At 42.2% G+C, this 27,186-nt stretch overlaps 1 protein-coding gene across 1 annotated transcript in view; it reads left to right on the top strand.

The window, feature by feature from the left end:
- LOC115795711 (receptor tyrosine-protein kinase erbB-4-like) overlaps window positions 1-27,186 on the top strand; it is a 356,000-nt gene that overhangs the window by 197,563 nt on the left and 131,251 nt on the right. The window contains exon 3 of the mRNA XM_030751753.1: window positions 16,646-16,832. Coding sequence (XP_030607613.1) covers window positions 16,646-16,832 — 187 coding nt within the window. The remainder of the gene's footprint in view (window positions 1-16,645; window positions 16,833-27,186) is intronic.

Below are 27,186 nucleotides of genomic sequence, written 5' to 3'. Positions count from 1 at the left end.
TTTTTTTACAAGACTGTAAATGCTGTGTTAAGTGGCACAGTTCATGTAACATACTTATCTCTACACAAATAAACTATAAAACATTTTCCAGTTTTTTGCTACGAAGCAAAACTGGCAAGAAGGCACCTTTCTGCAAAGTCAATACAGAGCCATGAACTGTTTCACCCTTCAGTGTTGAAAGGGCTCCGTATCAATGAGTGTTTTTCAAATATAGATTTTTTTTTTGACAAGTAAAAGTCTTGCTTTGCCAGAGTACCTGATTAGCTTACTGTATTCTTCCAAAAAAGACAATTTACAGGATGAGTTGTTTCAGATTTGTTAAAGCAGCTTTGTAAGTATTATCATAACCAATGGAGGTGATGGCCCCAAGCTTCACAAATTAAAAGCTGCATTTATTTTTATATAAATTATTTTTTTTTGATCCCGTGCTACATCACAGAGTATCCTAAGAGTCAAAAAAGAATAGAGTTTTTTATATTAAAAAAAAAAAAAATATATATATATATATATATATATATATATATATATATATATATATATATATATATTGTGCTTAAAAAAAATATTAGGGCCAATATATGAAAATACTGTGTGTACACTGTGTGGTGCTCTGTGTGAGAGGAAGTGTGATTTATGTCCTCACTGGCCTCTCATAACACAATCATTAACTGTAACTGCTATTTTGTTTCCATACATTCACCTCCCTGTTCACTGGGAATTCATGCATTTTGTCTTCTTTTCCATTGACATATAAATTGATTATCCAGGCCAAGTCTTGCATTGTCTACCTATGGCTGGATCCTACCTCTGCATCCAGCCCAATCATCAATCACTCAGAGAGGGCCATTAAGCAGCTTTTCTTCGCCAGAAGAGTGAGCTGACATTGGGCCTCGGAGGGCACCCGGCTCTTCCTTCTTTCTCCTCTCCTGGACTCGTCAGACCCCCCCACCCCCCACCCCACCCCCCACAATGCAGCAGATTTGCCTCTTCTCCAGGGGTGGGGGTGGGCTGCCAGCTCTCAAAAACGGTGTCCTAATATGAGATGACCATGAATAATGAGGGACTTAAATATGAGGTAGGGTAGCTAGGTGGTATAGCAAATAAAATGCATCTTGCTATATCTCTCCATAGCCACTGTCAAGCGAGCAGAAGCCAGCCTGTGGCTGACGTGCACTAGCTTTGTCACATAACTGCATTATGTAGGGTCCCCAAAGGCTACAGCATAATGCGATCTGCTGTGCGACTGTTGCTGGGTTTCTACAGCAGCCTCACCTCATGAGTTATGTATTAGTGTTTTGGCTGAGGCTTAAGGATCAGATACTGTACTGCACTGTCACTGTTTTAGTCTTGCCTGCTAATGTGCCACAAACCTTCCCCTTTGGTAATTTTAATTTCAGAGTCAGGGTCTTTACTGTAAATGTGTCTTGACAACACAGACGCCTCATGGACGCTCCTCATGAAGCAGGCCTATATGAGATTGTCGGGCTGTCTGAGACAATAAATATCAGTGCCGAAAGCCAGTAGCACAGCAGATGCTGGAGGCGCACCTCTGGATATCAACACACACACACACACACACACACACACACACACACACACACACACACACACACACACACACACACACACACAAAGAAAAGTGTCATCCCAAAGTCATTCTCAGCACCAGCATCTGGTGTTGAAACTGGAACATGTCCATCTCTGACTTGCCTTGTCTTTCACTCTTTTGATCCGACATGGAAAAATTGTACAATTGTACATGTTTATATAGATTACTTTTATTAGTCAATTTTATTAATTACATTGAAATTTGTAATCACTTAAGGAAATTGCAGTTAGGAGATTTCAGCTTCTACTAGTTTCTCCTCCAGATTTGTTCTAATTCTTTCCACATGAAGAAGATCATGAATAAAATACTGAAAGATGAGTGAACAATTAAAAAAAATAATCTGTTTCATTAACCTTTTTCTGAGTTTAGCTCGGACCCGTCTTAACTTGAATGGGCCCCCCCCCAACATTTGACCCTAATTACTGCATAACTCGATTCAGGACAGTGCGTGAGAGTAGATACTACTCCAAGTAAAATACTTTGATTGAACTGGGCAAGAAATTGACCTTCCTTTTCCCTAATGTGCTGGTAGAGAAGCTAAAATACCTTAAGAGGAGTAAATTTCAAGCCAGTCTTCATCGACATGAAAAGTATTGTGTGGGTTTCAAGCCTTAGGAGCTGAAAAATGAAGCTGACAAGAGTTCCAAGAACTGCAGTTCCTTGAATCGCCACTTGAGGCTTCCTCCAGAAGGACGTCAATCCAGATAGACCCATATGTTAAAATGGCCACCATTACAGCAGAACTAAACATGTTAACAGCCGATTACAAAAACTGATTGGATGTCTATACAGTTTCACCCTGCATGACCCATCATGTTTAGGCTTAAAGTTACGCATTATTGGGATGTGAGTGCGTTAAATTTAGCTAGTTATTCTTCTTGACTGTGTTTGTACTGTTGGTGCCTGCTGGACATAATAATATTGCTTCATGTTCATTGCATTAACAGCCTGTCAAAGGTTCTGCACTCCATGTTTTGATGAATGAAAGTCTAGAGTTTTGTTAACACTACAGTCCCACTAGTGAAAAGAGTACTTGGAGATGGCACAACCAAAGTTACTGCAACCATGTGCAGTGAACTTGCAAACTCGTGGGCGAAGGCAGGGACCAATACCAATAAGATGGAGTTGGTCTTCTATTAATTTGTGATTGAATGGGCTCAATTGTGAGCAAACTGTTTGCAATCATATGATGGTTGCAAATCTGTTGTTATCTTTTGCAAACCTGTTGCTGTCTACATACACAGAAGTTCACATTAACTACTTTCATTCAGGATCCAGCCAGAACCTCAAAGGTTTCAAAGATACTGCATAGTTGTGAGTCACTAAGCAACATTGCATTTATATTAGAATATAACCAGATTATAACCAGTTTGCAACCAGATGAGTCAAGTCCCCCACTGCAAAGAGTGGCACTGCAGATGAGTTGCAGTCATTAGTACAGACTCACTCAGATTAATTGCAATGTTTTAGCGATCTGTCTGCATTCATAAATTAGATGGCAATAATAATAATTGCAAACCTTCTTTAATCTGTCTGAGAGTGACTGCAGTCAGTCCGAGTCAGACCGTGAATGGTTGGAGCCAGATTGCCTCCCACCAGGTGACCTCTGCATTTGCCCATCCAATGCAATCAGTAGGCAACCACCAATTTTTTCCTAGTAACAAGGATGCAACTAATTCTAAATTCTAATCCTTTTCCCTATGCTGTACTGCTACACCCAATCTCATGGTTCTCTCCTGTGCCAAATCACACTTTAGCCCCTGCTGTTGTGATGGTGGCAATCCACCTTTTCATATACAGTACCAGTCAAAAGTTTGGACACACTTAGCCATTGGTGAGTGCATCCAAATCTTTGACTGGTACTTTATAATCTATGTTGCGTTATGCTAATGAAGCTAGCTAACACTTGCTAATAACTCAGCACTCTCTTGTCATTTAAAAACCAAGATGACAATAGATAAACTACCAAATTTGAGGCTTCAAACAGCAGTCTGACATCATGGTGTCAATGCTCGTATATACAGTCTGTGTTCACCCAGCCAACCTTAACAAAGTACCTGAGGGTACTTTTAGCAAAACTTGAGATCTTTCTTGCAAGTCCTTTTAAAAGCACTCTTGAACTCGACACAGATACCTGTGCTGAATAACTCATTTTCACAGTGACATTTCATGCAGCTGGATTTTCATTTATTTCAAAGTCAATGGCTCTCCTCTCAAAGGCCTTGATTTTTTATTTTTTTTTCCACAGGATTCCTCAAAATCTTGAATGTCACACCCGAGTGCTCTCAGCATACTTAGCAGCCAAACAGTCACATGAGGTGAAGGAGTGCATACTTCTCTTACAGAGCTCATTGAAGCGAATTGGTAAACAGGTCCCTGCCCGCCCATTGACTTTGCCGCCGTGTGGAGGAGTCAGATTGTGGTGGCGCTCCAGTCGGATCAAACTGTTGAGAGTCGGCAGTCTTGCTGCTGACATGCGCCGCTGCACTCTCCTTGACTCACTGGCAGAGTGCTCTATATGTATGGAAATGAGCCATAATCACCATAATATGTGTCCCATCTCTTGTATTTTATAATGGTGTTATTATACTTTTTCCCCGCATGATGCCCCCCCCCTTCCCCTTCTCAACTTTCATGTACCTTCCCTTCTAAATCTCCCCTTGTGAGTGCAGCCTTCCTTCTTCCTTCAAAGACTCCTTCCTCCATCTATCCCTCCTTCTACCTCATTTACACTCTCACTCATCCAGATGACAGGAACAGGTGCACTATTAATTATGCTTTAAAACATATCTTCTCTGCGCTCCACTTCCTTCCCCTTTATCATTATGCACTTCCAAATGCTTCACCAAAGTGCACCCCCACCCACCCACCCACCACCAGCCTAAACTTCTCAGATGTTGTTCTTTCTAGATTGTTGCTCACCTTCACTTTGGCTTTCTACACCTTCTTCTTCTGGTGCCAACATTTTCATTCCTGCTCTCTAATATTTGCATATGTATGGAAGCTGAGAGCAGCTCGTGCTGTTTTCAGGCCTGTTGGTTGAGGATTATAACTTAATTGTTTCATTATCTCAAGATATCAGACTGTTTTCACGTGATCATATCTGACTATCTCATTATGTCGAGACGGCAAATTGCGATTTTGGTGCGTTTGTGTTTCTTATCCGGAGATAACGATTGAATTCCATTATTATCTCAAGGTATCAGACATTGTTTTCTCATGAGCGCGACAAATATCTCATTATTTTGAGATAACAAATCTTTGGTTTTTCAGAGATCCAACTGCTTCACCCCACTGATTTTGTCTAAGAGTCTATCCAAATCGGCTTATCCTGATGAAAGGGACACTGTCAGAAGAAAAGACTAGAGTAGATTAAATTAGAAGTAAATAAATAAATAAATAAAACCACAGCAAGAGTAGCACCCCTTAGATAGAACTGTCAGTAGCATCTACCAATGGATAAATAGTCTTGGACCAAAGCATAAAGAGTTATTTAGGTGGGATCAAATGACATCAATATCAAGTTTTGGGTTCACCGCCACAAGAAGAGCTTTTAGCGTCTTTTTACTGTGGATACACAAAGCCAAATATTTTTTAATATTACTTCCTCATTTGGTGCATTGAAGATGGTGGTAGAGAGATTTCACTCAAAATTCTTACAGAGGTGTTATCTATAGAAAGAATCATCTACATATATTCTTTTTGTTATGCTTATGAAGCATGGTTCAAATTTATTCAGTTTAACCACTGTAGAAGTCAGCACTTGGTGTGAGTGGTTTTCACGCATGCAGTCATGTGAAAAAGAAAACTTTCACAGGACTACATGCAGTCAGAATCAGAATCAGAATCAGAAGGTTTTATTGCCATATGGGTGAACAGGTTCACAGCATTAGGAAATTGCTGCGGTACTTCGTGCTTACAGAAAAAAACAAATAAGTATAAAAACTATAAGACAATATACAAGTAGCCCTGTGACAGGCTGGCGACCTGTTCAGGGTGTACCCTGCCTCTCGCCCTATGACAGCTGGGATAGGCTCCAGCCCCCCCGCGACCCTGACCAGGATAAGCGGAAGCGAATGGATGGATGGAATATACAAGTATACAAATTGCAAATATACAGAGATATTAGAGCTATAACTATAGCACAATATTACAAAATTACAAAATATACAGTGCAGAGACTAATTAAAAGATAAAAGAATGTAAACTATATTCCACTAATATGTACATCAGTGCAATCAGACAGGTGCATAGACATAGGGTCATCAGCGTTTGTGGAGGGTGGTGGTAACAGTCTTAGGGTAATTGTTCATGAGTCCAACAGCAGAGGGGAAGAAACTGTTCTTATGGCGGGAGGTTCTGGTCCGTATGGACCGTAGCCTCCTGCCTGAGGGGAGAGGGTCAAAAAGTCTGTGCCCAGGGTGAGAGTGGTCGGCTGTGATCCGACCTGCACGCCCCAGTGTCCTGGAGGTGTACAGGTCCTGGAGAGATGGGAGGTTACAGCCAATCACCTTCTCAGCAGAGTGCACAACGCGCTGTAGTCTCTGTTTGTCCCTAGTGGTGGCTCCAGCGTACCACACAGTGATGGAGGAGGTGAGGATGGACTCAATGATGGCAGTATAGAACTGCACCATGGTCCTTGCTGGCAAGTTGAATTTCTTCAACTGCCGCAGGAAGTACATCCTCTGCTGGGCCTTTTTGACAACAGAGGTGATGGTGGGCTCCCACTTGAGGTCCTGGGTGATGGTAGTTCCCAGGAAGCGAAAAGAGTCCACTGTGGTGATGGGGGTGTCAGTCAGGATGATGGAGGGTAGAGGGGCTGTGTGCTTCCTAAAGTCCACTATAATCTCCACTGTCTTCTGGGCGTTCAGTACCAGGTTATTGTGGCTGCACCAGGACACCAGACATTTGACCTCCATCCTGTAGGCCGACTCGTCCCCATCTGAGATGAGTCCGATGAGAGTCATGTTGTCTGCAAACTTAATAAGCTTGACAGACTGGTGGTCAGAGGTGCAGCAGTTGGTATACAGGGAGAAGAGCAGAGGAGAGAGGACACAGCCCTGAGGAGTGCCAGTGCTGATGGTCCGGGAGTCCGAGACATTCTTCCCCAGCCTCACGTGCTGCTTTCTGTTCATCAGGAAGTCAATGATCCACCTGCAGATGGGATCTGGCACGTTCATCTGGGACAGCTTGTCTTGGAGGAGATCAGGGATGATGGTGTTGAAGGCAGAGCTGAAGTCCACAAACAGGATCCTGGCGTAGGTTCCCTGGGAGTCCAGATGCTGTAGGATGAAGTGCAGAGTCAGGTTGATGGCGTCGTCCACAGACCTGTTGGCTCTGTAGGCAAACTGCAGGGGGTCCAGAAGGGGGGCTGTGAGGGACTTGAGGTGGGACAGCACCAGACGCTCAAATGACTTCATGACCACAGAAGTCAGTGCCACAGGTCTGTAGTCATTTAGTCCAGTGATCCTTGGCTTCTTGGGGACAGGAACAATGGTAGCGGTTTTAAAGCAGACAGGCACGTGGCAAGCCTCCAGTGAGGAGTTGAAGATGTTCGTGAACAATGGGGCAAGCTCGTTAGCACAGTGTCTCAGTGTGGCAGGTGAGACACCATCTGGACCTGGAGCTTTGCGAGCTTTGACACTCCTGAACTGCTTTAGCACCTGGTCCTCCTGAATACAAAAGACTGTGGGGGTGGGGGAGGAGGGGGACTCTGGGGTGGGAGTCCTTGATGATGTGGGCTTCTCTGAGGTGTGGGGAGTGGGGGAGGTTGGGGGGTGAATATTTGTGTTGGCTGTATTGTGGTTGGGACTGGTGGAGGTGTGAAGGCTGCTGAACTGACCATCAAAACGACAATAGAACTCGTTCAGTCTATTTGCAGTTTGTAGGTCGTCTGTGGAGTGGGGGGTTTTAGGCTTGTAGTTGGTAATCTGCCTAAAGCTTTTCCATACAGAGGCCGCGTCGTTCTCTGAGATCTGCTGCTGTATATTCTCAGAGTGATGTGATCTAGCAGTGGCCACTTCCTTGCTAAACCTGTACTTGGCCTCTTTGTAGCAGTCTTTGTCCCCACTTTTAAAAGCCTCCCTCTTCTCTATCCACACTGTGAAACTAAGTACACCTTTACTGCTAAGAGAGTGAGTAGCAGCCAGGTGCTATTAATCAAAAGCGCTGGACTGACTGATCATCAGCAAGTGTAAGCACCAGGGGCAGGGCTTCTGGGGGGGCTGGGTGGACAGCACATCCCCGGCCCGGGCCTAGACGTGTCCCGGATGGGAGAGAGGATAAGATTTCAGGTAGCCAGGCCTCTATCACGTCCGAGGAGAGCTGGAGAAGGTGGGCCCTCTCCTGATTGTATCGAGATGAGCACGGTGTATGGCCAAAGGCATAGCCTACTTTACATGACCCATCATTCATGTTTTAGATGGGAGTTTTAAAGGTTGCCGCAGTCAGGATTGAGTCATGGGTGCTAACAACTTTACAAGACCGACTGACTTTAGTGATGTAGTAGGTGTAAAATATTGAATAAAATGTTGGCTCTATTTTCACTCTTACATTTAACTTTATGACACGCAAATTTTCAAGTGGATCGCCGATATTTTCTCAAAGTGTATTTTGGGTAAAACCAACCATCCACCAACATAAGTAAGATAACATAAGTGAGCTCTGAGCTGAAATAGATAAAGTGGGTGTCAAAATGATCCGATCGCTATCCGTGGTGCTGAACTGCTTTGAATTTGTGTTGTTTTATCATTAATTATCATGTAGCCTCATGTTTTTTTTGTTTTCTTGGTGTGTTATATTTCATGTCCATTTGATGGACTTCAAAATGACATAGTTGTTTTCCATGGTGCTGAAGCTTGTAAGCCCCACTGCATGTGTATGTTGTAAAATTATGTTATGATGTTATGTTATGATGAGCTTTATTATTTGGGTATAAAGGGCCCGGTCATTTGCCTCGCCCCCAGCCCGGCTCTGATTTGTTCCGCTAGTGGTGAGTACCTCTATAAAAGCAGATGTTTTGGCAATTTGCTGATGTGGAACTTTCAGGTGCGTGTTAGTGGATGTCCCAATAAATACACCCAAACGTGAGACAATGTGCAATGCTCAGAGAAACTGCAAGAAATCCAAGAGCTCCACAGGCCACAGTTAGAATGTTAAATTTTCATAAATGTTAAAGTTCATGACACTAAACTTAGAAAAAGACTGAAGAAGTATGGCTTGTTTGGAAATGTTGCCAGGAGAAAGCCTTTTTTCTCTAAACAGAACATAGCGGCACAGCTTAGGTTTCCAAAGTTACATCTAAACAAACCACAAGACTTCGGGAACAATGTCCTCTGGACAGATAAAACCAAAGTGGAGATGTTTGTCCATAATGAATAGACCCACATTTGGAGAAAACCAAATGCAGAAATATCAGCACAAACACCTCACACCAGCTGTCAAGCACAGGGGTGGAGGGGTGATTGTTTGGGCCTATTTTACAACGGTAGGAGCCACAGAATGGCTGAAAAAGAAAAGAATCAACGGTCCAGTCAAAGTCGAGAACTCAGTCGTGACTGAAATGCTGTGGTGCGACCTTGAAAGAGTTGTGCATAAAAATCTTGTACCAATGCACGACTTTAAGTCTAAAAAGAATTTAAATGGGTGATTTATGTAAAAGTTTCCCCTTTTTTTTAAGCCCTGCCACTTGGAACTCCCATCTGAATGGCAAAACTTCTGTTTCACCGCTTTTTACAGCTTGTGCTGTTGTATTAGCACTAGCATCATAATTTTATCCCTTGTAGTGTACTTGTAACCATCGTCAGGAATTAGTATTAATTGAAGATCACAATAACAATGAATCATGCAGTTAGCTGTAGTGATAAAACAGCCTTTATAACATGCTTCATAATTAATGAAAATAAAAAGAATAAAAATATAACATTGGATGTGCAGAAGTAATAAATCACAAACACATTTGGTTAGCATTAAAAAAAACCACCCTAAACAAGCATTATGTTAGTATCCAAGTCCATCTCTCACTTTATTTTTGCATCTGTACTGTACTGTATTATTTCTTATTACCATGTTAGTTAACACTGACCTATGAATCATTCAAGCATAACAAAGGACTCAAGGAGCTCAAAGTCAAGGAATGAATCAGTGTTGTGTCTACACATAAAAGACAACTTAGCAAAGAACCAATTTTTAAATTGTGTCTTTAGGCACTTTGCTAGTAGCAGTCTGTCACAAAAACACATAATTTATTTCCATTTCTTCAGCATAATCTATAAAAAGTATGAAAGATAACACAGTCTGACAGGCATAAAATAGTATTTCTACACCAATAAGGTGATTCCCAAAGAGCTGTTAGTCAAAAACCTGCCATATCGCAGCATAGTGTGCAGTGAGTCCTTAAAAAAAATTAGGAGAAACTGGACTGGCAGGATAACAAAGACCTGAGAGAATCCATGTATATCCATCTATGTTGCAAAGGTATCATTTTTAGCAACATACACAGAAATGAGCGGTGTGTCAGAGTTTTTTGCATAGTCGTGTTCATGTAAAATGTGTGCAGCAATTATGGTTTCAACCCTTTAATACCGAACTTCAAATGTCCCACCATTCGCGGACTTCCGGCAGCAATTACCGTAATAACCATTTCGGCGGCGATTACCTGGTGTTAGAGGTGTTACCTTCCCTTAAATTCATTAAAAAAATTTTGTAAAATTCAGCTGTGTAAAGTCTTGGGTTTAGCCCGAAGGCAACTTGTGGGAGGACTTGCATCGGAGAAAATTGTATGTACGTCTATCAGCTGTGTTGGCAACATTTCTCAAGTAACTGCAAAGTACTTCAGATAAATCCATTACTGAGGGCACACAGGTTATTACCCAAAAACGTGATGTATTTTGTTAAAACAAGAGAGTACCGAATGCTGTTGACCCAATAATCACACGATATTATTCATCTTTTTTACCAACTGTAGCTGAAATGTAAAACGACACAGCTGAGTGTGCGCACCAGCCCAGAAGGTCTCGGTTTCTCAAATGACAAAAACAGTTTACCCACTTCACACAAAGACTAATCCTTCCAAATCAGTGTTACTATATTGCGCTGTGCGAGCTGAATGTCTGCGCCTCCGTACTTTGCAAAAACATTTCCACATATCTGGAGGGCTCGCAGGTGCCCGAGCTCAGCAACTGCACCAGACAGCCTCTGTTTCCAAGACAGCGCGGACACCTTCTATCATGATGATGTTGTGTGGAGTAAATAAAGCACTTCTGGCTCGTCTGCCTTGGCCTCGGCACCGTGTATCCCGAAGCTACAAAGAGCAATTTAGCAGCATGTGAAATTCACATTTTACCCAGAGGTAGAGCAAAAGAAGAGGAGAAACAAGCCTGTCGGGAGTGCATGAGATTCTGTTGGACTGAGTGCTCCACACTAGGCCACTAATTGCCTGCGATTGATGGTGGAAAGCGCTAGAGGAAACGTTAAACTTGCAATGCATCATGGGCAGTTGACCTGTGTCGACTCAGTCTTGTCTGTCCCTCTTGGCAATGTTTTTTTTTTTGTTTGTTTCCGTGCGTAGGTGGGGGGGTTATTGGCATCTATGAGCCCTGTGCATGCATTCAGACTGTTTGTTTATGTGCGGAGCAGAGAGAGAAAGTTCAGCACAAAGCCTTTGTGGCGCTCAGAACAGAAAAACACTCTGATCCATCAGACTTCACGCTTGAATCAAAAGATAGAATCTAAAATAATGACCTGCAATGTGTAAAAGATTTTAGAGCTTTTTTTTCCCCTTTTGGAGCCGCTTCAGTGGCTTTTTCAGTCGCCGGCTCAAGTCATTGTAGGGGAGGATTAAGGTGTGTGTGTGTGTCAATCGAGGGTTCATGCACCTTGCTGGTACAAATTAGCCCTCCCACTCAACCTTGTTAAGTGCAGATTTTTTGGGAGAAAATACGAGGAAGTAGAAAAAAACCATCAGTTTCAGAGCCCACTGTCCACCTTGTTAAATCAGAGCACAACGCCTACAAGGCAGCAGTGGGCGGCTTCCTCCGAGTAGCATCCTTCAGCTTCTGTGTTTCTGAAACAGAGCGCGGTTGATGCGGCAGGAGGGGAAATGCAGGTGCTTGTGTTTACTTCCCTCCGGACCTCCCTCCCTCCCCCTCCTTCCTCCTCCAGCACTGAGGAATGCAGATACATATTGATCGAGAAAGCGTTCAGGAAAAACAAAAAAACTATTTATGGCGACAGAAGGAAATTAAATAGTGTCAAAGAAAATTACTGAGAAAGAGCAAAGTAATCCTTTAATTTAATTAGGTACATTACAACAACAACAAAAAAATCCTTTCTAAGTCTAATTTTTTTTTCTTTTCTTCTGCCTCCTCTCTCCCTCTTCGCCTCCATTGCTCCTGCTGGAAGGCTTTCCTACGGTTGCTAAGCAACAGGGAAACAGTTTTTCTTTGGTATTGCCAGTGGGTCCCGGAGGCTGGCAGGGAGAAGGGGGCACAGTGGATGCACTGTGGAGCCTGCCAGCAGCCGAGCGCATGCCTATGGCTGGGTCGGGGTTGCGGAGCAGCCTACGACGCCCCTGGCAGGCACCTGGAGGGTTACGGCGGAGTCAACGATAGAAGGGCGAGCTCGCGTAGCGCTCCCGCCCTCAAGCAGTAAACACGAGGTTGCAGAGGGGTCAACGTGATGAAACGGCACGACTTCCAACCGAGGGGGCCCCGTCAACAAAAGGCCCTCGGAGAAGAAAGCCTTTCCGGAGCTCTTTGTCTTTAAAGGCTGAGTCACATGTGGCAGAGTTGCGTAAAGTTGCAGAAGTTTCTAACAAACATTAAAAAATAAATAAATCGCAACACATATTTGACAAAAAATGACTTCGCCAAGGGGTTTTTGACAGGCAGTGGAGTACCTCACAATAGAAACCCTTTCTTGCAATAACTATGCTAATCAAAGCGTGCACTGAAATGGATTCTACTACTCTTTTATTATGTTGTTCTCTCTCTCTTCAGGTGATTGACACATTGTAATCTTGCTAATAAGCACCTCCAGTGTCTGTTTCCTTCCTATTGTGTTAGTGTTATAATAGGCCACCCTGGCAGGTGCGCAGTGTTTGCTTAGCACTCAGTATAGAAAGAAGCTAATCTTGGTTACCTGCTATTATCCCAAAACGCAGGCGACCAGCGTGCTGCATCCTAACTGTCACTCTCCGCTAATGTCCCCCCAGGGGTCAGCAGCCAATCAAACCTCACATTACTCATTTCCTCCCTCCCTCCCAACCAATCATCCACATCATTATTGGCCTGTCTCTGGTCATTAGGATGGCTCAGTAGCTGCCCTGTCGCTGGAAATTTCAAATGCCTTTAAATGAGAGTTTACTATTTAATGAAGATTTCTGCAGGACATCAAGGCAAACGAATGCCTTGAATTCCTGTCCAGGGCTGAGGACAGTTTCCGGTGAATTAAAATAAAGATATTCTGAAATTCACAGGGCTTACCTTGGCCACAAGTTGAAATAATTGCTGCTTTCAGTTCGCATCCAAGACTCGAAGGCAGACCAAATTAAAAAAAGCGAAAAGGCTCTTTTTTTGAGCAGAAAACTGGCCTTGCGCAGTAGTAAGTCCAGCTCATCTTGGCACAAATATTATAAAATCTAGGAGATATAGAGGAAACTATTTTTTCTAGTCATGCTTATGGCCCAGACACAAAAGAAACATGTATTGATATAACCTATTTTAAAATAACACTCTGTTCTCTGCATAGCATCCAGGTTTTAATGACATCCACTGCCAGTTGGTGAGATGCAGTCAGCTAACTTTTTCCAAAACAGTGCTAGCAAGCTGTTATTAATGCTACAGTTGCTCTAGGGAAAACAGTGGTTGGAGACCACGACAGAACCAAAGTTATGACCATGTGCAATAAACTTGTGATCTTGTTGCCTTTGATTGCTTCAAAGATGGGGATCGGGTCTGCAACCACTTGAAGTCGGTCATTGTCTTTCCTTTTTGATAAAGCTTATTGTTCGGGCTGGATCAGGTGACCCTGCTGCAATAGGCCTAGGCTGCTGGGGGGTTCCCATGATGCACTGAGTGATTCTTTTCATTCACTTCGTTTCACTCTGTTTATTACCCACTCTTCATTTACTCGTTTGTAATTATTAATCTCTGGCTTTCTTCCACGGTGGGCCTTTTGTCCTGTCTCTCTCCCCTCAGCCCTAACGGGTCGTGGCAGATGACTGCCCCTCCCTGAGCCTGGTTCTGCCGGAGGTTTCTTCCTGTTAAAAGGGAGTTTTTTTCCTTCCCACTGTCATCAAGTGCTTGCTCATAGGGGTTCATTTTGACTGTTGGGTTTTCTCTGAAATTATTGTAGGGTCTTTACCTACAGTATAAAGCACCTTGAGGCGACTGTTTATTGCTATATAAAAAAAAGGGTATTGAATTGAACTGAAAATGACTTTTGTGCATCAAGACAGGTAAAATAGAAACACGATGGAGTCAGTCTGCTATCAATTTATGGATGAATGGGGTCAAGTCAAATTCTGAAATTATTCCTCAAATGGTGAAGTACCACAAGACAGCAGTTTTACTACAAAGCTCAGCAACCTCGCTTTTATTTTGGAATATAACCAGAATGCAACCAGTTGACAGACAGTTGAGTTGACTCTATTCATGGCTGCAGACTGACTCAGACTGATTGTAACAGGTTGGCAATCTGTCTGTATTTACGAAATAGATCGCCATCATTTGCAAAACAATAGCCAGTCTGTCTGACTGTGATTGTTTGGAAGCAGGTTTCTTCCCTTCAGCAAAATCCAGTGTCCCTTCAGCAAAATTTTTGTAATTGCAGGTTTAAGTCACTTCAGTGTTTGCTTCCGTGTTTGCTTCCGTTTTCATACCTAGAAAACGGAAGCAAACACACACTAGAAGCTACAGTAAAGATGGATGTACCTAGAAGCTACATCCATCTTTACTGTCTCAGTTTTAATCCTGACATGGATTCCATTTCTAAGCTAGCATTAGCTAGTCTTACTGACTGTTGGCACTGTAGAAAAGGGAGGTACTGAGGCAAGGGATATCAGCACAATGAATTTGGAATTTGTGGAAAATGTGTGCTTTTTTTTTTTTTTTTTAACTAAGGAGGATAATACTCACCAAAAGACAGAGACATGCACGCTCACACTTTTAAAAAGAAGTGAGTTCTAATTAGCTTGTCAGTGGTGGCTGGTAAAATGTGTTAGTGCACCATTTAACAGCTGTTGTATGTACATTATGTCTGTGATTATCTTTGTGTGTGTGTGTGTGTGTGTGTGTGTGTGTGTGTGTGTGTGTGTGTGTGTGTGTGTGTGTGTGTGTGTGTGTGTGTGTGTGTGTGTGTGTGTGTGTGTGTTGTACACACACTTATGTGTACGCAAATATACACACATAAAGCTGCATATCTGGTACTTTATATGAAGAGGCAATTTGGTGTCTGTTTGACTGACACTGCTGCCAGTTTCCTCAGTTTTCCTCTTATGAGTGCTTTATCTGTTGATGTGCCACTAAAGCACTAGGTATTGACATTTAACCCCAAGTTTTCAGTTATTTTTCTTAATTTGATTAGTGACCCAGGGTTGTGGAAAAACACTTTTGTTGAGAATTCATAGAAAAAAAATTTAGAAGTGCTTGCCTTGGCCCCATCCTTCTGCTTAGCATGGTAGATGAATAAATTTCCTTCAACAAGTGAAGAACGCAGCGGTAATCAGCATGATTTTTTTTTTGTGACTTTTGAGAAGGTCAATTGATGCACAATGAGGCAGATGGTTGAGGTCTTCCATACTCTTCAGCAAGGCACTCAGCACACTGCAGCTCTCTATTTTCACATTTTATGAGTCCCACTCAGCTTTACTTGAACTGAGGCAACATTACTTTTTTATTTTTTATTTATTGTTGTGTTTTTGTGTGTGTGTGTGTGTGTGTGGGGGGGGGGGGGGGTTTACTTTATTTTTTCATTGTTGGGTCACACAGTTATGTCTTTGAGAGAATATACTGCTGAAGCCATTGAAAATCAAATAAATCAGACCTTTACAATTTGTATTTGAATATGAAAATATTGTTTTTAAAGGCATGATTGCCTATTGGGTCTATTAATGTCATATACAACTGCAGATTCTCAACCCTAAAAGAACAGTTGAGGGAATATAATCAGAGAAATGCAATCAGTCTGCAACTAAGCTGACATTTTAATCATTTTGGTCTGTACATCCACATTTTTTTTTTTATGAGGTTGACATTTCAGAATGCAAATACCATGCTCTGTGCACAGAAAATGAGAGGAATGCATTATTGCTTTAACGACACTGCTAAAAAAAAAATTAAAGGAACACTTTTTAATTCGAGTACAGTACGAGTCAAAAGTTTGGACACACTCACCCCTGAATGGGTGGTCCTTAACAGCCTAAAATCAAAATGTGGGGCATTATCTCAAGATGTGGGACATGATGTGGTCTTCTGCAGGCTAACAGCAGCAGAAGACCACACCAGGTGCCACTCTTGTCAGCTACGAACAGGAAACTGGGGCTACAATTCACCAAAATTGGACGCTAGAAGATGAAAACTGTTGCCTGATCTGATGAGTCTTGATTTCTGCTGCAACATTCGAATAGTAGGGTCAGAATTTTGCATGAACAACATGAAAGCGTGGATCCATCCTACCTTGTATTAATGCTTCCGGCTGCTAGTGTTGGTGTAATGATGTGGGGGATCTTTCATTGGCACACTTTGGCCTACAACCTACCTAAATATTGTTGTTGACCGTCCATCGCTTGGGTGTCCTACCAAAGTGTAACTAATGAAGTGTGTGTAATTAAGGGTCAAATTTGAAAAGGCCCCATCTATTTCAGATAAACGATGGTGAAAATATGGTTTTGCAACTATAACTATTAATGGGAGGAATAGTTGTGATTCTGGTTAATAAAAAAAAAATGCTGCCAAATCACCACAGTGTTCACTGGACTCAGTTGTTCTTTCATTTACTTATCATTTAATATTCTTTTTTTTTTCCCCCTGCATACAGTCTATCAAAGAGGTGACTGGTTACGTGCTGGTTGCACTCAATCAGTTCGACTACCTGCCACTGGAGAACCTGCGGATCATCCGAGGCACCAAACTGTATGAGGGTCGGTACGCTCTGGCCATCTTCCTCAACTATAGACGGGACGGTTTGTATGGCCTAAGGCAGCTGGGATTACGCAACCTCACAGGTCAGAATGAGTGAAATGCATTTTAAATGGTATGCTTGGTTCAACATATCCATGTAAAATCCTCTTCACTTTAGCTGTTTCCATCCTTAGAGGGTGAATGAAGCAAAAAGTAAAAGAACAAATCAGTAGTAAATAAATAAATAAGGCAACCAAAGTAAATCTATTTTCATAACTGTAAATACAATAATTTGTTTTTTAAAAAAATGAAATTTTAGCAATTTAAACTTCCTCATAAAATAAATACTAGCATCTTTTTGGGAATTATGCAAACATTTTCCAGCGCCCTATAAATCTTTGCCACTTTTGACAGTACAAATGCTCTGCTTTGACTTGTTTTTACACCCACAGATACAGTTTCAACAGGGCCTTTTTAATTAAGTCACAAATTAGAGCTCAACTTTTGCTATGCATCTGCTGTGCTGGCAAATTAATCTTCAGTGTTGCCATATACAGAGATCAAATGTCTGCGAAAAGTCCTATTTTCCTGGTAATTACAATTTTGTTTACACACCCCAAAATGGGCTTCTTTCATGTACTAAGTTTTTGGAAGTGATTGCACCATGTTTTACGCAGCAGCTGTTCCTTTTCCCCCTCTTGTTTCTGTCATGTGAGAGTACATGAGCTAAAGTGGATTGCATTTGTAAAGGGTAGCTTTTGTCTGCGCTAAATTTATCTTGGTATCCGATCCTTGAGTCGTGACCTCAGCTTCGGTTAATCTTTGCCATTTTGATGTGACCCAGTGGTAGGGCGACCTTCCATCTCCAGTCAGAATAACAGAACCAAATACAATGTTGTATTACATGCTTTTGAAATCGTGTTTTTTCTGCACCTGCTTTACTGTCTTCCTGCTGAATTACGTACAACCCCCAGTCACTCAATTTTCTCATTATGTGTATGAGGCATGTGATGTTCACAGCTTTAATGGCAGCATGGCTGCTAAAAGGTTAGTTTTTTTCCCTGCATGTTGGGGAGTCAGATGCTGCCTTTATCTGCCAGCTTGGCTCCAGCACTACTATCCCTCAGAGGAAGAAACACAAGATGCCTCAGGAGAAGCTCTGGCTGATGGACAACTGTCACATACAATCTTAGGAGAAGCAGTAGAGTCTGGGGGGGTCACGTCTTCTCTTTTACAGCATAATTTGATGCTGTACTTTGGGGAACTGCAGGGAAGATGGTACACAGAGAGAAAGTGTGAAATAAGATGAAGGTCAGGAAGAAAAACAGAGTGTTCCAAGAAATGAAGATGATGTCCAAGACTGTATGAGATGGACATCTTAAACAGGCATTAGGCCAGTTTTTGCTTTAGCATATCGTTATAAAACAGTGGCTATAAATTGGTGACACATTTGTGTTTCTATTGGTGCTTAGTGCAACCCAATTGCGCTGCCAGGGAACCATCTTGTTTTACCAGGAAACCGCCGTTACTTTTCGCCAGGTTGCTGAAATGGTGGATGCTGAAACATCCAGAGTAATGGCTGTTATTACTGAATGCATCATTTGTCATGTAAAACTGCAAAGCAAAATACACTGCTCAAAAAAATAAAAAAAAAACACTTTGAAAACACATCAGATCTCAATGGGAAAAAAAATCATGCTGAATATCTACACTGATATAGACTGGGTAATGTGTTAGGAATGAATGGAGGCCACATCGTTTGATGGAAATGAAAATGATCAACCTACTGAGGGTTGAGTTCAAAGACAGCCTGAAAATCACAGTGAAACAATGATGCAGCAGGCTGGTCCATTGTGCCAAAATTTCATTGCAGTCTCAAAATGGAACGTAGTAGTTTGTATAGCCCCCACCTGGTTGCATGTATGCCTGACAGTGTTGGGGCATGCTCCTTATGAGATGATGGATGGTGTCCTGGGGGATCTCTTCCCAGATCCAAGGGTATTTAAAAGTAGTGAGTAGGGAGCCTTCAGCTTTCAGGCCCCTTTTTTGTGGAACCAGCTCCCAGTTTGGATTCGGGGGATAGACACCCTCTCTATTTTTAAGATAAAGTTTAAAACTTTCCTTTGTGATCAAGCTTATAGTTAGGGCTGGATCAGGTGACCCTGAACCCTCCCTCAGTTATGCTGAAATAGGCCTAGGCTGCTGGGGGGGGTCCCATGATGCACTGAGTGTGTTCGCTGGAGTGCATTCACTTGATATGTGTTTATACCCCACTTGGCATTTAATCACCAGTTTTTATTAATCTGTGGCTCTCTTCCACAGTGTGTCTTTTGTCCCCCCCCCCCCCCCCCCCCCCCCCCCCCCCCCCCCCCGAGTCTGATTCTGCTGAAGGGTTCTACCTAAAGGGAGTTTTTCCTTCCCACAGTTGCCAAGTGCTTGCTCATAGGGGGTCGGTTGATTATTGGGGGTTTCTCTGTTCTACTTTAGGGTCTTTACAGTAAAAAAAAAAAAAAAAAAAAAAAAAAAGCACCTTGAGATGACTGTTGCTGTGATTTGGTGCTATACAAGTAAGAGTGAGTTGAATTGAATTAAACTACACCAGGGCAACACTGAGCTGTGGAAACTCAAAAAGCAGTAACTCAAAATAGTTGGGGTATTCTCCTAATGAGACAACGGATAGTGTCCTGAGGGATCTCCTCCCAGATCTGGACCAGGGCATCATTGTGCTCCTGGACAGTAGGAGGTGCAACCTGGTGGTGCCAGATAGGCCAATAATGTCCCAGAGGTGCTCTATTGGATTTAGGTCAGGTGATCGTGGGGGCCTGTCAGTGGTATCCATTCCTTTATCCTCCAGGAACTGCCTGCATACAGTGCCTTGCGAAAGTATTCGGCCCCCTTGAACTTTTCAACCTTTTGCCACATTTCAGGCTTCAAACATAAAGATATAAAATATAATCAACAACAAGTGGGACACAATCGTGAAGTGGAATGAAATTTATTGGATGTGTCAAACTTTTTTAACAAATAAAAAACTGAAAAGTGGGGCGTGCAAAATTATTCGGCCCCTTTACTTTCAGTGCAGCAAACTCACTCCAGAAGTTCAGTGAGGATCTCTGAATGATCCAATGTTGTCCCAAATGACTGATGATGATAAATAGAATCTACCTGTGTGTAATCAAGTCTCCGTATAAATGCACCTGCTCTGTGATAGTCTCAGGGTTCTGTTCAAAGCGCAGAGAGCATCATGAAGACCAAGGAACTCAAGAAGCCTGGAGAACTATTCCTAAAGACTACTTAAAGTAATGACTGAGAGAGTTCAGGCTGTGTTGAAGAATAAAGGTGGTCACACCAAATATTGACTTTCAGCCTCGTTAGAATTGTACAAATGTTGTCTTTGCCTTTTTTGCTGTATTTCCACGTTGCTGTATTTCCATGTATGGTTGCACCTGCTTCAGTAAATTGCAGCATTTCCCATTTTCCTGCACAATATAAAGAAATAAGAGGCAGCTCAAAATTTCAGTAAACATTTATATGTCCAAAAAGGGGTTTAAGGACATTGAATGAAAAGAAAATAACAGTTCTGAAGCCGAATTAAATGAAAAATGGAATCCCATTCATCTCATTCTTCATGGTACGTGAAACTCAAGCAACAGAATAACTGTCCCACTGTCAGATACAGGAAAAAAAAAAAGAAAAGCTGTCTTTTACCACATCAGAAATATTGAGCCAGTAAACGACAGTTAATAAAATTGCTTGGAAATGAAAGATGTCAGTTAAGCCTTGCCTTTGTTTGTCTAAGTCTCTTTTACAGTACTTTGTTTCAAATAGTATCACTCCATTTTATAGCTTACTAAACGGGACAAGTTTATTAACTGTTTGTAGAAAAGACCACAAAGGACAGAGCATGAAGCCTTTTTGAGTCTGTAGACAGCATCTTCTTTGTCTTTAATCTCGTTGGATTTTGGAAGAAATTTTTTGGATTTCTTTATGGCACCAAAACAGGATGCAATCCTTGTTCTTCCAGCACGAATGGAGCAAAATCTTTTTGAGTATTATACCATGGCCAGTGGGAAAAAATCACGTCCAACACGTATGTCCTCTAAAGCACAGCCAAAGCACAAAAACAAATGCATGAGAATCCGCCAATGACTGACGAGTGTTTTTCAAACTCAGGTATCAGAAGCGATTCGTTTGAATCAAATGAATTAATAATAGAAGATCATTGAACATACTGCTAATTGTAACACATTTAAGGTTGTTTTTTTATTTTTATTTTTTTGTAGAGAAGATTGCCAAAACATACAAAAAGGGAAAGGTATCAAACTGGCCAAGCCACCAGGGTGCTTCTGCTAGATCCCACTTTGTTGTATTTTGCCTGAGGTTTCTTCTCTGGCATCGATCTGCCTACTTTATCCTGCTCTCCTGTGGGTATTGCAATTTATCCCACATCTCTCCTGCATTCCTGCTCCAGGCAATTCTATGTCCGACGCTTCACAGACGAACCAAATTAAGCTTGGTGTAAAACAGAAGTCACGTGTCTTCCAGTCCTTTGTTAAGTTTTGGGAAAGAAGGTTGAGCAGGAGCAGTAAAATGCTGGAAGTCCATACATCACCGCTGGCGTTGAGGATGTTGTTCGGCAGAAATTTATAGTGGGTTCTTATGCCATTGACTTTGCAGCAGTGTTTTTTTATGATTGATGATCATACAATGGTCCATATTGAACACATGACAGATTTAGTTTAATACGCAGTGTTTTATGGAGTTGGAACACTGTGATAAAGGACCCCTGAGAGAGGGCACACTGACATTCTAAGCCAGTAAACCGGTAGGGTGCCTTCCATTGCGACCACCCCTACAAAGGAAGTAAGCCCTAAGAGCACTTTGTCCCCAAATGACTCATGATGGGCAACATATTTCTCTTTTCTGTTCCAGCACTGCAAATAACATAGACTGAATGGATCACAGAACAGAAAATGCCATCTTATTGGCCAGCTGGGGCTCTGATTAAGTCCCCCCCTGACATTAAACAGCTCAAGTGGGTTCACCTGTACTCTGAGGTGTTTTCTTGCCCCTGCAGTGAAAAGAATTGCGTGATCAGTGTGCTTCATAAGCTTGCAGGAATTAGACAATGATGCAATTACTGCCCAGTATTTCTCTGCCATTTTATGTTATAGAATGACCAGTTGGTCCAGTAGTTTGGGGATGTTGACGGTGGAAAAGAAATTGTGGTTTCCATAGTGAGTGCAAGAAGCTTTTCCTTGCATTATTTATGCCCACAATGCATAATGCACACCTCCAAATTTCTCTCTTTTTTTTTTTTTTTGTTTTGTTTAAAGTTTTGGTGATTGTGTTAATCCACAGAGGCAGAATTTACCACAGGTTCCCTGCCCGTCTGCCTGGCACTCCTCACATGCCCCGTTTCAGCACATAATCAGGATGGGTGCCTCACATCGCTAGACTTTAGTCCATACCATCTGATCCCAGCACACCCTGGTGCTGCAATTAAGCCAGATCCAGGCATGCATATGGATCAGTGCTGTTCCTCTTGATTCCCTCCACACCTCTCCCTGGGAAAATTGAGAAATGCAGTATCTCTCTCTTTTAAGCTGACAGTTAGGCCAGCAGATTATTCTCCTTTCCTCATGATGAGGAAGATACCATGCACATTTGCTTAGATTCATGTATGATAAAATGTATTCATTTGCAATTCATGTTCTAGCCCACACCACTTCCGCCATATCTAGAAGGCATGTATGCATGGCCAGGGAGAATATATTCAGCGTTTCTTGCTGCACACAATACATTAAACAATAGTTTCTCAGCTACTTTATCCTTAATCTGGATTTAGTACACAGTAGGTGTCCGCAGAAAGCATGAAATTCAATTTGGCTGCAGAGTCAGTATGCATACAGCTGTGCAGTCTTCATGGAAGCAGGGATATAGAGTAATCTGTGTTAAAGGAACTCCTCTGATACTGGCTTGTTCAGCTTCGCCCTGTGCTCCTCAAGCCCCTTCTGAGCTGGTATACAACACACAAAGTCACAAGCGCTGAGTGCGTACATACAACACGGCTCGCTACACACTGCAGTGCTAATTACCCCATGCAGAGGAGCAGTGGGCATCGTAAGCATCCGAGCTGATGAAGTGCTGCGTGCGAAATGCTTCTCAGATCCAGTTTCCGCTTCTTTCTTTGCTTAACTTTTGCTTTGTTTGTGAGCTTTTTTTCCCTTCTTCCTCCATTTTTTTCCCCTACTCTGTGAAATTTGGATAGAAGCCAAATGGCTCAGCATGCCCCAAAGAGAGCTCCGACTCCAACTTCCCATCTGGCAGCAATGCCCCCTTTGCCCGTGTGCAGAAAGCAAAGCACCAGTTTGTGCCATCCCCCTGTTCTTTTTCTGACAGCCTCTCTTCCTTTATCACCCACTTTCCTTAAGGCTCACTGGGGCAATAGTGACACTGTCATGTTTCCACAACCTGGCAACATCCCAAGGATCCCCTAATTTAAAACTAATAATTTTCTGCTGCTGTCTCACTAATTGCAGCATTTTTGTGTGCATTTTGAATGCATTTAGGCCAAATTACCAACAGCAGTTACTGCTGAGATGAATTGATTAACAGACTTCATTATAATTAACCCCATGTGCATCTTCATTTTTAGAGCATGACTATTGATTTACCAGGTCACAGGCATTCTAAGTAGTTTTTCATTTTCACAGCCACTCTGCTCAGCTAAAACAGCAGAGCAGATGGTGAGTTTTCTCCATGTCTGAGGAGATTTGTGTGCTGATAGGAGCAAATGAGGCAATGATCAGATCACACCAATATCAGCGCAGATACTTGCATCCTCATCCCAAGAACTCAGATACTAATAAAGTGACCCTTTGGTATATATGCCTTGATGCTCCAGTGGTGACAGCAGTGGACATTGTGAGATTGTGTTTCTCTCCTAGAGAACAAGCAAGTGTGCACTGAGAAGTTCAAGGAGTGCTGGTGGAGAAAGATCCAAGTTTGTCAGGTGGAAGGCCGTTTGTATCCTATTTGGGGACTTTGTGTGGACCTGCTCCTTATGCTTTTATTTTTTAATTTGCTTTTTACTTTCACCCCCTAGTTATGGCCTTGGTAATGATCCTTGGTTTCTGTTGCTCTTTTTTTGCTTTGGTTTTCTTTTCCAAGTCTTTTTAGTTATGTCTCCATCTTCGCCTATGTCTGCATAAGTTGTTTCTTATCCCTCTTCCAGATGGTTCCTGGTATTTTGCAAGTTATTTACCTCATGTGGTTTTCTGTTAGTTTACTTCTCCCTTTGATTTCCTTCCATTATCATCTTGATTTAGTTCACCTGCACCTTATTATCCCTCTCCATGATGTTTATCAGGCCATTATTTCATCCATCCATCCATTCTCTTCCACTTATCCTGTTCAGGGTTGCGGGGGAGCTGGAGCCTATCTCAGCTGACATAGGGCAGACGCAGGGTACACCCTGTACAGCTCGTCAGCCTGTAGCAGGGCCAACACAGAGAAACAGACAGCAATTCACACTTACATTCACACCTATGGGCAATTTAGAGTAACCAATTAACCTAACCCCAGTAACTGCATGTCTTTGGACTGTGGGAGGAAACCGGAGTACCTGGAGGAAACCATGATTTCATCTCCCTATAATTCCCGTGTTTGCCTTTGTTTTGCATGCTGGCTCCTTGAATTAGTCTAATATATATCTGTAAATAGCACACGTCCCTTCTTCACCTTACAGACCAGGTGGTAAACCCTTGGCAGCTTCCAGTCATTACCGAAAATTTTTCATTCCGTGATCAGTTGGCGAGCGGTTGCTGGAGGTTGCTGGTTGTTGCTTGGCGTAGCAAAGACCTCCTTGTGATTGCTTTGGTCGGTAGCAGATGCCACAGAAGATGCCAACTTGTCTACAAATACTAACTAACTACTAGCCCAGTCTTTGTAAAACTTGAAAAAGTTTGACACAGCCCGGAAAAGATGAGAGTTCACCTTTAAGTTAAAAGTTGTGCCTTACTGCTGCAGCCAACATTTTTCAAGAGGTGCAACTTTTACTTTGAAGGCGAATAGTCTCTGTTTTCCAGTCTGCATCAAACTTTTGACAGTTTCACTACTGCTCAGCAAGTAGTTGGCAAGTGTTTGCAGACAGGTAGGTGTCTTCCATGCAAACAGGGAATCTGCTAGCGACCAAAGCAATCACAAGGAGGTTTATGGTGTAGTACTTTATACTGTAACTCTTTGTGGCCACTTTCACCTAGCGACTTCCAGCAACTTCCAGCCAGCCATAGAAAACTATGTTTGCCAAGAAGTCACTGACCACTCTAGACCCGAGTGACTGGGGCTTTAGACACCGATTTCCCAGTGACAGCTATCAACCTCCAGCAATCACTCGCCAACCAGTTGTGAAAGACACATCTTGCCTTGGCAATCATGGCTGCCAGGGTGTCGCCGATCAGTTATTAGGCCTGTGTGACTGAGGATATAACCCTGCAAACTGAAATATAACACTTAAGACAGACCAGACCAGTTTGTCACATACAGAGTCCCATAAAGCCTTTGTGCAGCACTGTACTGATGACCGTGGATACCTTGTACATTTATGTGAGATGGCAGCAGTTGTGACAATGGCACAAACATAAGGCATATAAGTTATGTGTGCATTACATTAATATTAAGCCAATTTTTATGTAGCTAAAGTAAGGTATTGTATAGTTACAATTTCTATGAATGAGACATGCAAAATAGCCTCTTTGCAAGTTGGCTATTTCTCAGCTACTGAGAATTAGCAAACTTCTTATTCTTAAGTTTTAGAAGAATAATAAAAGCTGAATTTGATCTATACAGTAAATCCCCACAGTGGAGAGTATAAAGATCCTGCACATCAAAGATATTATATCCTCTTCTTATTCTTTTTAAAGGCCATAGACCTAAAAAGAAAAATCCTGCAGCACTGCAACTCACATTAAGACAGCTGACTCGTGTTGCCTTTTATTTTTCCATGCTTGCCTCCATTTTTAACTTTTTCCCACCTTATGTTCATCTAAAAATCTGGCACTTGAGGAAGATATGTTTGTACACAATGAATGTTAGGCACTTTGCCTGGCTGTATCTTTTCCATTCCACTGCCAGTTTCGGGCAACATTCCCTTTTGTGGGGAAAAAAAGCCCTAAAATAAATATGGGGGTAAAAAAGCAACCATGATAATTGCGTTTGGAATTTGTATAGGGAAAAAAAAAAAAATCTTCCAAGGCCTTTTTATTTAACATAAAGCTTGTGGTGTGATCTCCAAAAAGTGGTGTAATTACCGAAAGATCAAATAGAGCAAAAGCTAATGCTAATACCCGCTCTCACTCCGGACTGTTATGAGGAAGAGGGAGAATAGAGGGATGGGGCCCATTAATAATGAATCCAGTGTCATCATTAAGGCGCCAAATGATTAAAACATATCTCCCAGCTTCAAACGCTGCTTTGGTACCCCAGAAAATGCTGCAGTCGTGGATCTGCAAAGCAAGAGAGCCCTTCAGTCTGCTTGTGAAATAAAGTTTTGCTTTTTTTCTTTCTTTCATCTTTATCCCTCTTTTTGGAGTGTTGAAACACCAAAGCACCAGCATTCCTTTTTGAAAACAAAAAAAACCACTCAGCGTTACGTAATGTAATGTAATGCAACCCATGAATCCACACAGGCGTTTCTTAGATATGAACTTTCGTGCAAAGTCACATTGGAAATCATGTTTTCTGGATATTTCTGGGGGCTTTTGTTGTGTGTAATTGTGACACACAACAGGTTGATATGTACGGTTTAATCGTCACTTCCTATTTTCCATCATTTAACTTGCTTGGCCCAGAAGTAGCTGTGACTGTGTTCAGTTTTATTAATGTTTTTTTTCTTTCTTTTTTCCCAAGTTCATTGACAGGAATACCCAAGAGAATTCAGGGTTGTCCACATTATTAGCTGTGGCATGTCTGGAAGGATGGCAAAATGATCTCTAATGGAGTGGTAATAGTCCCCCAGGGCAGTATCCCTGCTTCTCCGTGCCCTGTTCTTTGATGTTAGGTTTCACTTCCACTGGCTGACACACTGTGCTTTATAGGTCAGTGTTAGCTGACCGTGGCTAACTGAGTTACCCACACACCTGAAAGACCCTCCAGAGAACAAGAAGGAATTTACACTATAGTACCATATAACATTACCAAAGAAAAACCTGCTTCTGAACCTCCCCCAATCCTACTGTGTACCAAATGCCCTCTTGTGATCGACTGTGGAGAAGCTAGTAAGTTTATTAGTCATAAGTCAACAGGCCTGATAGCAACTCTGGCAATGATGACATTGATATGTCAAGATCAGCGAGGATAAACAGAATGACTCATCACTCCCTGGAAGCATGCACCAAGCTCAGCACATCAGAGACTGGGAAGTTAGTTACCCAAAGGGCTTTCAAAGCTACAGGTGGT

Source organism: Archocentrus centrarchus, chromosome 2 (assembly GCF_007364275.1).
Source record: "Archocentrus centrarchus isolate MPI-CPG fArcCen1 chromosome 2, fArcCen1, whole genome shotgun sequence".
NCBI lineage: Eukaryota > Metazoa > Chordata > Actinopteri > Cichliformes > Cichlidae > Archocentrus > Archocentrus centrarchus.
This window is presented reverse-complemented; position numbering and strand designations above follow the sequence as displayed.